The sequence below is a fragment of the Scyliorhinus canicula genome, chromosome 1 (genome assembly GCF_902713615.1).
Source record: "Scyliorhinus canicula chromosome 1, sScyCan1.1, whole genome shotgun sequence".
NCBI classification, from domain to species: domain Eukaryota; kingdom Metazoa; phylum Chordata; class Chondrichthyes; order Carcharhiniformes; family Scyliorhinidae; genus Scyliorhinus; species Scyliorhinus canicula.
Window position 1 is genome coordinate 312,075,441 of NC_052146.1, and position 14,012 is coordinate 312,089,452.

Sequence of the window (14,012 nt, forward strand, 5' to 3'; positions counted from 1 at the left end):
CCAAGTGTCAATCAACAGAGCTCAAATCAATAATGGCGTAATGGTATTCTCGCTGGGCTAGTAATCCAGAGACCCAGAGTAATGCTCTACAGACCTGTGTTCAAATCCCACCAAAGCAGACGGTGGAATTTGAATTCAATAATATATCTGGAATTAAAAGTTTACTGTTGACCATGAAACCATTATCGATTGTCGTAAAAACCCACCTGGGTCACTAATATCCTTTAGGGAAGGGGAAATCTGCCGTCCTTACCCGGTCTGGCCTACATGTGACTCCAGGCCCACAGCAATGGGATGGGCAGTAAATGCTGACCCAGCCAGCGATGCCCACATCCCATGAATACATTTTTAAAAAATCTTATCAAAGCAGCTCTAATCCTTCTGTCGGTGCAAACTCAGGACCTTCCCAGTATTTCAAAGGCACAGTCACATTATCCCTGGTTTCCTGGCAAATATCTGTCCCTTATTCAACATAAGACCACAAGATGCAGGAGCCGAATTAGGCCACTCGGCCCATGGAGTCTGCTCCGCCATTCAATCATGGCTGATATTTTTCTCATCCCCATTCTCCTGCCTTCTCCCCATAACCCCCGATCCCCTTATTAATCAAGAACCTATCTATCTCTGTCTTAAAGACACTCAGTGATTTGGCCTCCACAGCCTTCTGCGGCAAAGAGTTCCACAGATTCACCATCCTCTGGCTGAAGAAATTCTTCCTCATCTCTGTTTTAAAGGATCGTCCCTTTAGTCTGTGATTGTGTCCTCTGCTTCTAGTTTTTTCGACAAGTGGAAACATCCTCTCCACGTCCACTCTATCCAGGCCTCGCAGTATCCTGTAAGTTTCAATAAGTTCCCCCCCTCATCCTTCTAAACTCCAATGAGAACAGACGCAGAGTCTACAACAACTCCCCCTTTGACATGCCCCTCATTCCTGGTGTTGCAACCAGCACGGATCCTATTGGGTGGGGATATTTGATTACCCCTTGGCTTTATTTTAGTTTGTCAGCAGAAGCCAAACAAGCACGGAGCACAACAGAAGGGGAGAGAAAGCATCCCTTCCCCATCTTCGATCCAGCTCCAGGCCAGCCAAAACAAGGCCTCACTCCAGGTCAAAGAAGCAGAAGGGGCAGCAGCAAGCAGACCCACAGCCACCAGGTAGCTGCAGTGACGTTCAGGTCACTGTTCCTCTCCCTCTGGCAAGAGAAAATACTTCTCTCCTCAGTCCAGTAGCAGGCCAGCCAATACCTGGCCTCACTCCAGGTCCAAGAAGCAGAAGGGGCAGGAAACAGGAACTAGGCTGCAAACAGTCTGCTGCGGAAAGCAGGAGCACACAGAAAATACTACCTGAAGTCACTTGGGTTTATTTTAGTTCACTGACAGTTCCTTTGTACAAAACAACGAACCAAAACAATTACATAAAACAAGAAACAGGCAACAATAGAACAAGGTCACCAACATTCCACTCTTACAAAGGAAACAAATCAAATCACAGAACAATGACACAAACCAAAGAGGCAAAGGTACATTGATAGCACCAGCACCCAAATCAGACCCACCACTCCCACCCCCACAACTCCTGACAGCAGACTCGAATCAGTGGAAAGTCACTGGGGTGACGCGACGATGCACTGGAAAGTCACATTGGGGCAGACATAGCGTAAGACCGAGGGATCTCCCCCCCTCCTAGGGCGAAGACACAGATAAAGGGGCTGGAGCTGATAAGCACATGGCCTCCAAATCCAACAATAAGGATAACAGCATCTAAATCAATCCACCAGTCCCTCCCACTCCTGCAGCGCCCGGCCGCAGGGCATGATGGGAGAGCGAGCACTCCTGCAGCGCCCGGCCTCAGGGCATGATGGGAGAGCGAGCACTCCTGCAGCGCCCGGCCGCAGGGCATGATGGGAGAGGGAGGGAGCACTCCTGCAGCGCCCGGCCGCAGGGCATGATGGGAGAGCGAGCACTCCTGCAGCGCCCGGCCGCAGGGCATGATGGGAGAGGGAGCACTCCTGCAGCGCCCGGCCGCAGGGCATGATGGGAGAGCGAGCACTCCTGCAGCGCCCGGCCGCAGGGCATGATGGGAGAGCGAGCACTCCTGCAGCGCCCGGCCGCAGGGCATGATGGGAGAGCGAGCACTCCTGCAGCGCCCGGCCGCAGGGCATGATGGGAGAGCGAGCACTCCTGCAGCGCCCGGCCGCAGGGCATGATGGGAGAGCGAGCACTCCTGCAGCGCCCGGCCGCAGGGCATGATGGGAGAGCGAGCACTCCTGCAGCGCCCGGCCGCAGGGCATGATATGAGAGCGAGCACTCCTGCAGCGCCCGGCCGCAGGGCATGATGGGAGAGGGAGGGAGCACTCCTGCAGCGCCCGGCCGCAGGGCATGATGGGAGAGGGAGCACTCCTGCAGCGCCTGGCCGCAGGGCATGATGGGAGAGCGAGCACTCCTGCACCGCCCGGCCGCAGGGCATGATAGGAGAGGGAGCACCCCTGCTGCGCCCGGCCGCAGGGCATGATGGGAGAGGGAGCACCCCTGCTGCGCCCGGCCGCAGGGCATGATGGGAGAGGGAGCACTCCTGCACCGCCCGGCCGCAGGGCATGATGGAAGAGCGAGGGAGCACCCCTGCAGCGCCTGGCCGCAGGGCATGATGGGAGAGGGAGGGAGCACCCCTGCAGCGCCCGGCCGCAGGGCATGATGGGAGAGGGAGCACTCCTGCAGCGCCCGGCCGCAGGGCATGATGGAGAGCGAGCACTCCTGCAGCGCCCGGCCGCAGGGCATGATGGAAGAGCGAGGGAGCGAGCACCCCTGCAGCGCCCAGCCGCAGGGTATGATGGAAGAGCGAGGGAGCACTCCTGCAGCGCCCGGCCGCAGGGCATGATGGGAGAGGGAGGGAGAACTCCTGTCCACGAGCCAAGCCGCAGACAAAAGGGGCAGCAGCTGACAAACACATGGGGCCAGATTCTCTGATTCTGGGGATATGTCCCCACATCGGCATGGGAACGATGGCGTTTTACGCCAGAAAATCTGGTGCAAAACAGCCACCGATTCCTGTTCTGCTGGGGGCTAGCATGCCAGTAGCGTAGAGCACCTGGCTCTAGCTGCCGATACTCCCCAGAAAGCCACCTGGTCCGTGGCTGCACAGCGCACATCGGCGACCTGCAACGGCCGTGCCGTGCTCTATGGCAGCAGCCACTTGCGGAACAGGCCCGCAAAGTAGTTCCCCCCTTTGGCCGACGCGTGCGCCCTGGACCACCCCACCACAGTGCCCCTCGCCTTGAATAATGTCCCCCCCCCCCATCGCACGCGGATCGGCCCTCCCCCGACTGTGGTGGTGCTGGACTGAGTCCACAGCTGCCACGCCAGGTTCCCAATGGGTGAGACCATGAGAGTCCCACGCCGTCGGGAACTCGGCTGGTCGGGGGCGGAGCATCGGGGTGGCGGGGCTCAGGCAATGTACTGAGGTTGTCGATGCGGTGCGCGACGTACTCGCCGAGTACTCCACTTTGGAGGGGGCGGAGCATTGCGAAAGCGCTGCCGCCCCCGATTTCGTCGCAAACTTGGATTCTCCGGCCAGACCCCGAACATGATTTCAGCATCAACAACCGGAGAATCCAGCCCATGGCCTCCAGACATCGTGCAATATACAATCAACAGCACAAAAACTCTCGCCCCCCGCAGCCCAAGCATCAGTGGAAAGTTGCCAAACCAATCCACTGGAAATGTTACAGACACAGAGCATGGCGGGAGCGAGAGAGAGAGAGAGAGAGTAGCACTCCCTCCAACTCTCCAGCATTTGCAGTGATTCCAGAAACTCCAGGCCATCGGAAGCAAGAGGGGCTGCAGAAAACAAGCCCACAGCTTCTAGATAGTAAACAGTACACAACAACATTGCAATAGCAAGCACACAGCTTTCAAACTGAAAATATAAATAGGCAACAATACATAAAAGCACCAGTAATTTACTCAACTTCCAAACCAGGAGCAGTAAGTAGTCACCAGCACAATAAAGTGACAAATAGTCCACAAGGTATCCCGACACAGCCTTCAACTTGTTCAGTGGAACTGGGCCACCACCCCTACTGTCCTGCAGTACCGGCATCGGAGCACCTGACGCCACCCAGTCCAAGGCCAGAGGACAAAAGAGTAGCAAGCAACTCACACTTCCAGACATGAAACAATCAAAAGTCAATAAATAGTCAATATTGCAACTAAAGTATCAGCAAACAGCAACAGCAGATCTTCCCCCATCTTCAGCAGACTCACAGTCTCCAGGTAGTTGCGTTACCATCCAAGTCACTACTCCTCTCCCTCTGGCCCTTAGAATTCGCCTTTCTCCTCTCTTCAGTCTGGGCTCAGCCAGCCAATCCCTCCCCATTGCCTTGCCTCACTCAATGGTCAAAGAAGCAGAAGGGGGCAGCAAACAGAAAACAGAAAGAAAACTTGCATTAGTTTGCCACAGAAAGCTGGAGCACGCAGAAGACACAACCGGAAGCCAGTCGGACCTTGGGGAATGGGAGCTCCCCTGATAAAGGGGCAGAGCATTTGTGAACCTATCAGCTGTATGAATAGAGCTGGCCAGTATGGTACCAGCTGGAGAGAGAGTCAATAGTGAGCTACTGGTACTGTGTAAACATTGTAAATATAAGTTACTTTCCGTTTCACTCAACAACCTCATGCTGGACTCTTTGTGGCCCTCACAAAACCCAGGATCACTCTTGTCAACCTCCTCTGGACCCTTTCCAAGGCCCCAGCACATCCTTCCTTAGATACAGGACCCAAAACTGTTCTTCATTCCAGGGACCATTCTTGTGAACCTCCTCTGGACCCTTTCCAAGGCCCAGCACATCCTTCCTTAGATACGGGGCCCAAAACTGCTCACAATACTCCAAATGGGGTCTGACCAAAGCCTTATACAGCCTCTGCAGTACATCCCTGGTCTTGTATTCTAGCCCTCTTGACATGAATGCTAACATTGCATCTAAATCTGCACGTTAACCTTAAGAGAATCTTAAACTAGGTCTCCTAAGTCCCTTTGTGCTTCAGATTCCAGAAGCCTTTTTCATTCAGAAAATAATCTATATCGCTTCCTGCCAAAGTGTGTAACCTCACACTTTTCCACATTGTATTCCATCTGCCACTTCATTGCCCACTCTCCCAGCCTGTCCAAATCCTTCTGCAGCCCCCCTGCTTCCTCAATACTACCTGTCCCTCTACAGATCTTTGTATCATCTGCAAACTTAGTAACAGTGCCTTCAGTTCCTTCTTCCAGATCATTAATGTATATTGTGAAAAGCTGTGGTCCCAGCACAGACCCCTGAGGTACACCACTAGTCACCGGCTGCCATCCTGAAAAAGACCCCTTTATCCCCACTCTCTGCCTTCTGCCAGTCAGCCAATCCTCTATCCATACCAGGATCTTACCCTGAACACCATGGGCTCTTAACTTATTTAACAGTCTCCTATGTGGCACCTTGTCAAAGGTCTTCTAGAAATCTAAATAAATCACGTCCACTGGTTCTCCTTTGTCTAACTTCCTTGATACTTCCTCAATGAACTCTAAGATTTGTCAGACATGACCTCCCCTTGACGAAACTTCTTTCTTTTAACCATGGCCTCAATATCCCAGTAATCCGAGGTTCCCTCCTTCTCCCAGCCTTACCCTTCACTCTCAGAGGATTGTGCTCACCCTGAACCCAAGTTAACACTCTTTTGAAAGACTCCCACTTACCAGCTGTACCCTTGCCTGGAAACAGGCTCCCCCATCAACTTTTGAAAGTTCCCGCCATTACCCTCGAAATTGGCCTTGCACCAATTTAGAATGTTAACTTTTGGGCCAGAACTATCATTCTCCATAGCTATCTTAAAAATAATGGAATTATGGTCACTGGTCCCAATGTGATCCCTCACTAACACTTCCGTCACCTGCCCTTCCTTATTCCCCAAGAGGAGGTCAGGTTTTGCCCCCTCTCTGGTCGGGCCATCCACATATTGAATGAGGAATTCTTCCTGAATACACTCGGCAAATTTCCCTCCATCCAAACCCCCAGTGCTATGGCTGCCCCAGTTAATGTTGGGAAAGTTAAAGTCCCCAACTATTCCCACCCTGTTATTCCGGCAGCTATCTGTAATCTCTTTATATATTTGCTCCTCAATATCCTGCTGACTATTTGGGGGTCTATAGTACAGTCCTATCAAAGTGATCTCACCCTTCTTATTTTTCAGTTCTACCCATATAGACTCAGTGGGTGAACCCTCGGATATATCCTCTCTCTGTACAGCCGTGATACTGTCCCTAATCAAAAACACACCTCCCCCTCCTCTCCTTTCTCCTGTTCTATCTTTCCGATAGCATCTGTACCCCGGGACATTGAGCTGCCAGTCCTGCCCCTCCTTTAGCCATGTTTCAATAATAGCTATAATATCCCAGTCCCATGTACCTATCCATGCCCTGAGTTCATCTGCCTGGCCCGTTAGGCCTCTTGCATTGAAATAAATGCAGTTCAATCGGTTTCTCTGCCTTCCACTTTTCTCCTCAGTGACTTTTGTTTCTATCCTTTCTTTATTACCCTCCGACTTCATGCATTGGTTCCCATCCCCCTGCCACATTAGTTTAAACCCTCCCCAACAGTGCTAGCAAACACCACCCCTAGGACATTGGTTCCAGTCTTGCCCAGTTGTAGACCGTCTGATTTATAATGGTCCCACCTCTCCCAGAACCGGTTCCAATGTCCCACAAATCTGAATCCCTCCCTCCTGCACCACCTCTCAAGCCACACACTCATCCTGTCCATCCTGTCATTCCTACTCTGACTAGTTCATTCCTACTCTGACTAGTCAATCTTCAAGGAGCAAATCCACAAGATGTAGTCACATTACCTTACTTTCAATATCATAGTCTTTAAAGGTGAGTGTGAGCTCATTGATGTAGGCAGCCCGCAACTTGTCGCTGCTTCGCACGTCAATGGCATGTTCAACTCTCTTGTTGATCTCATCAAATCTGCAAGAGGTGGAAACCGGGGTAATGGCTATCTCAGATTTCTTGGATGATTTTCTCATCAGAGCTGCAATGATCTGGAGGAGTAACAAAAAGGAAAAGTTCTTCAACATGTACCATCCTGGAGCAGGGGGCACTCTCAGTTATGGGTCTGGTGGCTTTGTGTGTATTAAGGCCATGTACAGCAGGAGCGTGTCAGCTTCAATCTCCCCATTCTGTGCTAAACTCATTGACCTCAGGCCAAGGATCTACTGGCGTCAGCTGGGGTTCAATCAGGAGCATTCTCCCTGACGAGTTGGAAGGTTGGGAGTTCAAAGCCCTGCTCAGGTCAATACAAAATCTAAGCTGACAGCCCCAGTCCATACTGATGTGTGCAGTGCTGTCAGAGACGTTGGCTTTTACATGTGCCATCGAACAGCCATCTTCTGTACTCTTAGATGGATGGGAAACATTATTCAGCTATTCTGGAGAAGTAGAAAAAGCCTGTTGTGCCCAGTATCCTGACCAATATTTGCCCGTCAACCAACAATATTAACAACAGATTAACTGATCATTTATCTCATTGTTCTTTGTGGAGCATCCTGGGTACGCCTTAAGTTGCTGTTTTAATATAACAGCAGCCAGACATCAAAATGTGTTTGGCCATTTGTGAAGAGCTTTGGGACATGCTGACGTCTAAAAAGGAATGACCTTTCTTTCTTTATTTTTGATCTCAGTGTGACATGGGTTAGAAAAGAGGAAACATGTGCTCTCGTCCATGATCAAATGAGTCCAGTTGAAGGCTGAATACATGTTGGGATATCGGCATCTTCTCTCATCCATTCCCCTACCTGCCAATGAATCTCTCCCAGTATCTCAGCTGGTGACCCCATCCTACCCCACCCAGGCTGGACAGATAGGCAGCACATAGAGCAGCTTACAATTGTCAAATAAAGCCTTGGCTCAGGGAGAGTGAGCATCTGGGGGTTTGGTGAGAGAGGAATGCTTAAGGGTTAATGCCTTTCTGGAAATCTAGCTTTGCTCGTATTTGCATTTAACTAAAAATTACTCTTGAATTTAAGTCTAAATTTCTAAATCCAGTTGGAAGCAAGGATAAGCAAGCTTTCCACGAGAGACCAGCAATATTTGGTTGAGAGTGTAACGAGCTTTAATCTGATTTTGATGGCTTTGCCAGAGTTGCCTCAGCAGAAACACAGCTGGGTATAACTATAGAGTTCTCAGTGTAGCTAGAACAGACAGAGCATATCTCGGAGGGGCAGAGTACGGCTTGGGACGGGCAGAGCAAGGCTTGGGCGGGCAGAGCAAGGCTTGGGACGGGCAGAGCAAGGCTTGGGAGGGCAGAGCACGGTTTGGGACGGGCAGAGCAAGGCTTGGGCGGGCAGAGCAAGGCTTGGGAAGGCAGAGCAAGGCTTGGGAGGGCAGAGTACGGCTTGGGACGGGCAGAGCACAGCTTGGGCGGGCAGAGCAAGGCTCGGACGGGCAGAGCACAGCTTGGGCGGGCAGAGCAAGGCTCGGACGGGCAGTGCAAGGCTCGGACGTGCAGAGCAAGGCTGGGACGGGCAGAGCAAGGCTGGGACGGGCAGAGCAAGGCTTGGGCGGGCAGAGCACGGTTTGGGCGGGCAGAGCAAGGCTGGGACGGGCAGAGCACGGCTTGGGCGGGCAGAACACGGCTTGGGCGGGCAGAGCACGGCTGGGACGGGCAGAGCACGGCTGGGACGGGCAGAGCGTGCCTCATGAGAAAGCAGATGGGATGTCTTTGGTGGATCCTTGAGGCTCGGATTGGCCATGCTAAATTGCCGGGTAGGGGAGAATCCCGGCCTATTTCTGCCTGTTCAGCAGCTACCCCAATCTCTGATCCATAGCTCTGGTTACCATGGGCGGGTTTCTCCCCTTCGGCGGGGGGGGGGGGGGGGGGGGGGGGGGGGGGTCCCGGGGTCCCGGCGTAGCGGAGTGGCGCCAACCACTCCGGCGTCGGGCCTCCCCAAAGGTGCGGAAAGGTGCGGAATTCTCCGCCCTCACATTGAGGGGCTAGGCCCGCGCCGGAGCGGTTGGCACCACACCGACTGGCGCCAAAACCGGCACCAACGGCCTTTGACGCCCGCCGCTGGGGCTGGTGCTGGCCGAAAGGCCTTTGCCAGTTTGCGCATGCGCCAGTGCGTCAGCTACCGCTGACGTCACCACCGGCGCATGTGCGGTGTGGGGGGGTCTCTTCCGCCTCCGCCATGGTGGAGGCCTTGGCAGCAGTGGAAGAAAAAGAGTGCCCCCATGGCACAGGCCCGCCCGCCGATCGGTGGGCCCCGATCGCGGGCCTGGCCAGGGTCCGATCGCCCCGCGCCCCCCCCACCCCAGGATCCCGCCGCCACCAGAGATGGTTCAAACCACGGCGGTGGGACTGGCCTCTCAGCGGCAGGACTTTGACCCATCGCGGGCCAGAGAATCACCGCAGGGGCCTCGCCGATCGGAGGGGCGTGATTCCCGCCCCCACCGTGGCAGAAATTCTCCGCCACCCGGGAATTGGCGGGGGCGGGATTTTCGCCGGCCCCGGGCGATTCTCCGACCCTGCGGGGGGTCGGAGAATTTTGCCCCATCCCTCTGCCAAACTAGTTTAAACCCTCCCACAGAGCTCTGGCTAACCTCCCACCTAGGATATTGGTGCCCCTCCAGTTTAGGTGCAATCCGTCCTTCATGTACTGGTCCCACATTCCCCAGAAGATATCCCAATAATCCATAAATCTGAAGCCTTCCCTCCTGCACCAGCCTAGTAGCCACGTGTTCAGCTGCACGCGCTCTCTGTTCCTTGCCTCACTTGCACGTGGCACCGGTAGCAATCCTGAGATCACTACTCTGCTCGTCCTGCTCTTTAGCTTCCAACCGAACTCCCTAAAATCACTTTTTAGATCCTCATCCCTTTTCTTAGCTATCTTGTTGGTGGATATGTGCACCACAACCTCTGGTTTCTCACCCTCCCCCTTAAGAATCATGGTAGACTAATACATAAATTAAATCACATGGGATTTGGGTTGGCTGGCTGGATGGATGCAGAACTGACTCAGTTATAGGAGACAGAGAGTAGGGGTGGAAGGGTGTTTTTCAGAATGGAAATCTGTAGCTAGTGGTGTTCCGCCAGGTGGAAGTGTAGATTACAAGGGGGGCACAGGTTCAAGGTGAGAGGGGGAAAGAGGGGGAAGATATGCGGGGTAAGTTTTTCACACAGAGAGTGGTGGGTGCCTGGAACGCGCTGCCAGAGGATGTGGTGGAAGCAGGAACATTAGCAACATGTAAGAGGCATCTGGATGGGTCCATGAATAAGAACATAAGAACTAGGAGCAGGAGTAGGCATTTGATAAGGTTCCCCACGGTAGGCTATTGCAGAAAATACAGAGGCATGGGATTCAGGGTGATTTAGCGGTTTGGATCAGAAATTGGGCTAGCTGATAGAAGACAAAGGGTGGTGGTTGATGGGAAATGTTCAGACTGGTGTCCAGTTACTAGTGGTGTACCACAAGGATCTGTTTTGGGGCCACTGCTGTTTGTCATTTTTATAAATGACCTGGAGGAGGGCGTAGAAGGATGGGTGAGTAAATTTGCAGATAACAGAGAAGAAGGTTAAGAGGTGACTTAATTGAGGCATACAAGATGATCAGAGGATTTGATAGGGTGGACAGTGAGAGCCTTTTTCCTCGGATGGTGATGTCTAGCACGAGGGGACATAGCTTTAAATTGAGGGGAGATAGATATAGGACAGATGTCAGAGGTAGGTTCTTTACTCAGAGAGTAGTAAGGGCGTGGAATGCCCTGCCTGCAACAGTAGTGGACTCGCCAACACGAAACACATTCAAATGGTCATTGGATAGGCATATGGACGATAAGGGAATATTGCACATGGGCTTTAGAGGGGTTTCACAGGTCGGCGCAACATCGAGGGCCGAAGGGCCTGTACTGCGCTGTAGTGTTCTATGTTCTATGTGTGTTCTATGTAGGCCATCAGGCCCCTCGGGCCTGCTCCGCCATTCAATGAGATCATGGCTGATCTTTTGTGGACTCAGCTCCACTTTCCGGCCCGAACACCATAACCCTTAATCCCTTTATTCTTCAAAAAACTATCTATCTTTACCTTAAAAACATGTAATGAAGGAGCCTCAACTGCTTCACTGGGCAAGGAATTCCATAGATTCACAACCCTTTGGGTGAAGAAGTTCCTCCTAAACTCAGTCCTAAATCTACTTCCCCTTATTTTGAGGCTATGCCCCCTAGTTCTGCTTTCACCCGCCAGTGGAAACAACCTGCCCGCATCTATCCTATCTATTCCCTTCATAATTTTATATGTTTCTATAAGATACACCCCCCCTGCATCCTTCTAAATTCCAACGAGTACAGTCCCAAATGAGTATAGTTAAACATCAGTGTTGTTTACAATACTACATGTCGCACCCAGAAAAGGTATGGAGGAGGTTTAACAGGGTGTCACCATGGACACCCACTAATCCCCACTCTTTGCTTTCTATTAATTACAAAACCTCTATCCATGCTACGTGCTTAACTAATTTAGTGGAATTTTTTGAGGACATTACCAGTGCAGTAGATAACGGGGAGTCAATGGATGTGGTATATCTGGATTTCCAGAAAGCCTTTGACAAGGTGCCACACAAAAGGTTGCTGCATAAGATAAAGATACATGGCATTAAAGATAAAGTAGTAGCATGGATAGAGGATTGGTTAATTAATAGAAAGCAAAGAGTGGGGATTAATGGGTGTTTCTCTGGTTGGCAATCAGTAGCTAGTGGTGTCCCTCAGGGATCCGTGTTGGGCCCACAATTGTTCACAATTTACATAGATGATTTGGGGACCAAGGGCAATGTGTCCAAGTTTGCAGATGACACTAAGCTGAGTGGTAAAGCGAAAAGTGCAGAGGATATTGGAAGTCTGCAGAGGGATTTGGATAGGTTAAGTGAATGGGCTAGGGTCTGGCAGATGGAATACAATGTTGACAAATGTGAGGTTATCCATTTTGGTAGGAATAACAGAAAACGGGATTATTATTTAAATGATAAAATATTAAAGCATGCCGCTGTGCAGAGACCTGGGTGTGCTAGTGCATGAGTCACAGAAGGTTGGTTTACAGGTGCAACAGGTGATTAAGAAGGCAAATGGAATGTTGTCCTTCATTGCTAGAGGGATGGAGTTTAAGACTAGGGAGGTTATGTTGCAATTGTATAAGGTGTTAGTGCGGCCACACCTGGAGTATTGTGTTCAGTTTTGGTCTCCTTACCTGAGAAAGGACATACTGGCACTGGAGGGTGTGCAGAGGAGATTCACTAGGTTAATCCCAGAGCTGATGGGGTTGGATTACGAGGAGAGGTTGAGTAGACTGCGACTGTACTCGTTGGAATTTGTTGGGTGAGGGGGGATCTTATAGAAACATATAAAATTATGAAGGGAATAGATAGGATAGATGCAGGCAGGTTGTTTCCACTGGCGGGTGAAAGCAGAACTAGGGTACATAGCCTCAAAATAAGGGGAAGTAGATTTAGGACTGAGTTTAGAAGGAACTTCTTCACCCAAAGGGTTGTGAATCTATGGAATTCCTTACCCAGTGAAGCAGTCGAGGCTCCTTCATTAAATGGTTTTAAGATAAGGATAGATAGTTTTTTGAAGAATAAAGGGATTAAGGGTTATGGTGTTCAGGCCGGAAAGTGGAGCTAAGTCCACAAAAGATCAGCCATGATCTCATTGAATGGCGGAGCAGGCTCGAGGGGCCAGATGGCCGACTCCTGCTCCTAGTTCTTATGTTCTTATGTTCTAACTCCCACTAATGTTTTCCTCCCCTTGTCACTTCTTAGTTCCACTCAGTCTGTTTCTACATCTCAATTTTTAAAGTCAATAATCATGACTCACTATTGCACTGATTTTATCCTTAACTAACCACACCATCCCACCTCCTTTCCCTTTTTGCCTGCCCTTCCGAAATATCCAATACCCTTGGATACTCAGTTCTCAGCCTTGGTCACCTTGCAACCATGTCTCTATAATCAGTCATATCACACCCATTTACATCAATTTGTGCTGTTAATTCATCAACCTTATTGCAAACGCTTCATTGTCTTTTCAACCTTTTTCCACTTTTTTTGTACGAAGGTCCTTTTTGCTGCAAACTATTGTTTCCTTTGCCTTCTGCTTTCATTTCTACTTTTCATTTGTTTGCCTCTCATGTGTCTCTCTGCTCAGGTTCCCACCTGCCTGCCACTCTAGTTTAAACCCTCTTCAAAAGCACCAGTAAATGCCCCTCTGATGATATTGGTCCTGATGGGGTGAATCCCATCCAGCTTGTACAGGTCCCATCTCCCCCAGAATCAGTCCCAATGCCCCAGGAATTTGAAACCTTCCCTCCTGCCCCACCTCAGCCACACATTCATCTATTCTATTTTCCTATTCTTGATCTCACTGGCTGGTGGCACTGGGAGAAATCCTCAAATTACACCAATGAGGTTCTGAACAAAGAACAAATAACAAAGAACAAAAAAACAAAGAAAAGTACAGCACAGGAACAGGCCCTTCGGCCCTCCAAACCTGCAGCAATCATGCTGCCCGTCTAAACTAAAATCTTCTACACTTCCGGGGTCCGTATCCCTCTATTCCCATCCTATTCATGTATTTGTCAAGATGCCCCTTAAACGTCACTATCGTCCCTGCTTCCACCACCTCCTCCGGCAGCGAGTTCCAGGCACCCACTACCCTCTGTGTAAAAAAACTTGCCTCGTACCTCTCCTCTAAACCTTGCCCCTCGCACCTTAAACCTATGCCCCCTAGTAACTGACCCCTCTATCCTGGGGAAAAGCCTCTGACGATCCACTCTGTCTATGCCCCTCATAATTTTGTCGACCTCTATCAGGTCGCCCCTCAACCTCCTTCGTTCCAGTGAGAACAAACCAAGTTTATTCAACCTCTCCCCATAGCTAATCTGCTTTCTAATTAATTCCAGACTCACCATATTCCATTTATTACCTGTTGTGCTGGAACCAAT

At 51.0% G+C, this 14,012-nt stretch overlaps 1 protein-coding gene across 2 annotated transcripts in view; it reads right to left on the reverse strand.

Annotated features, from left to right (window-relative positions):
• The window catches only part of LOC119976849 (adenylate cyclase type 8-like), a 221,708-nt gene that overhangs the window by 89,735 nt on the left and 117,961 nt on the right, over nt 1-14,012 (reverse strand). Inside the window, exon 8 of one of the 2 annotated variants that reach the window (XM_038817613.1) lies at nt 6,874-7,068. The exons of the other annotated variant lie outside the window; for it this stretch is intronic. Within the exon in view, the coding sequence (XP_038673541.1) occupies nt 6,874-7,068 (195 nt within the window). The remainder of the gene's footprint in view (nt 1-6,873; nt 7,069-14,012) is intronic. 2 annotated transcript variants of the gene reach the window in all.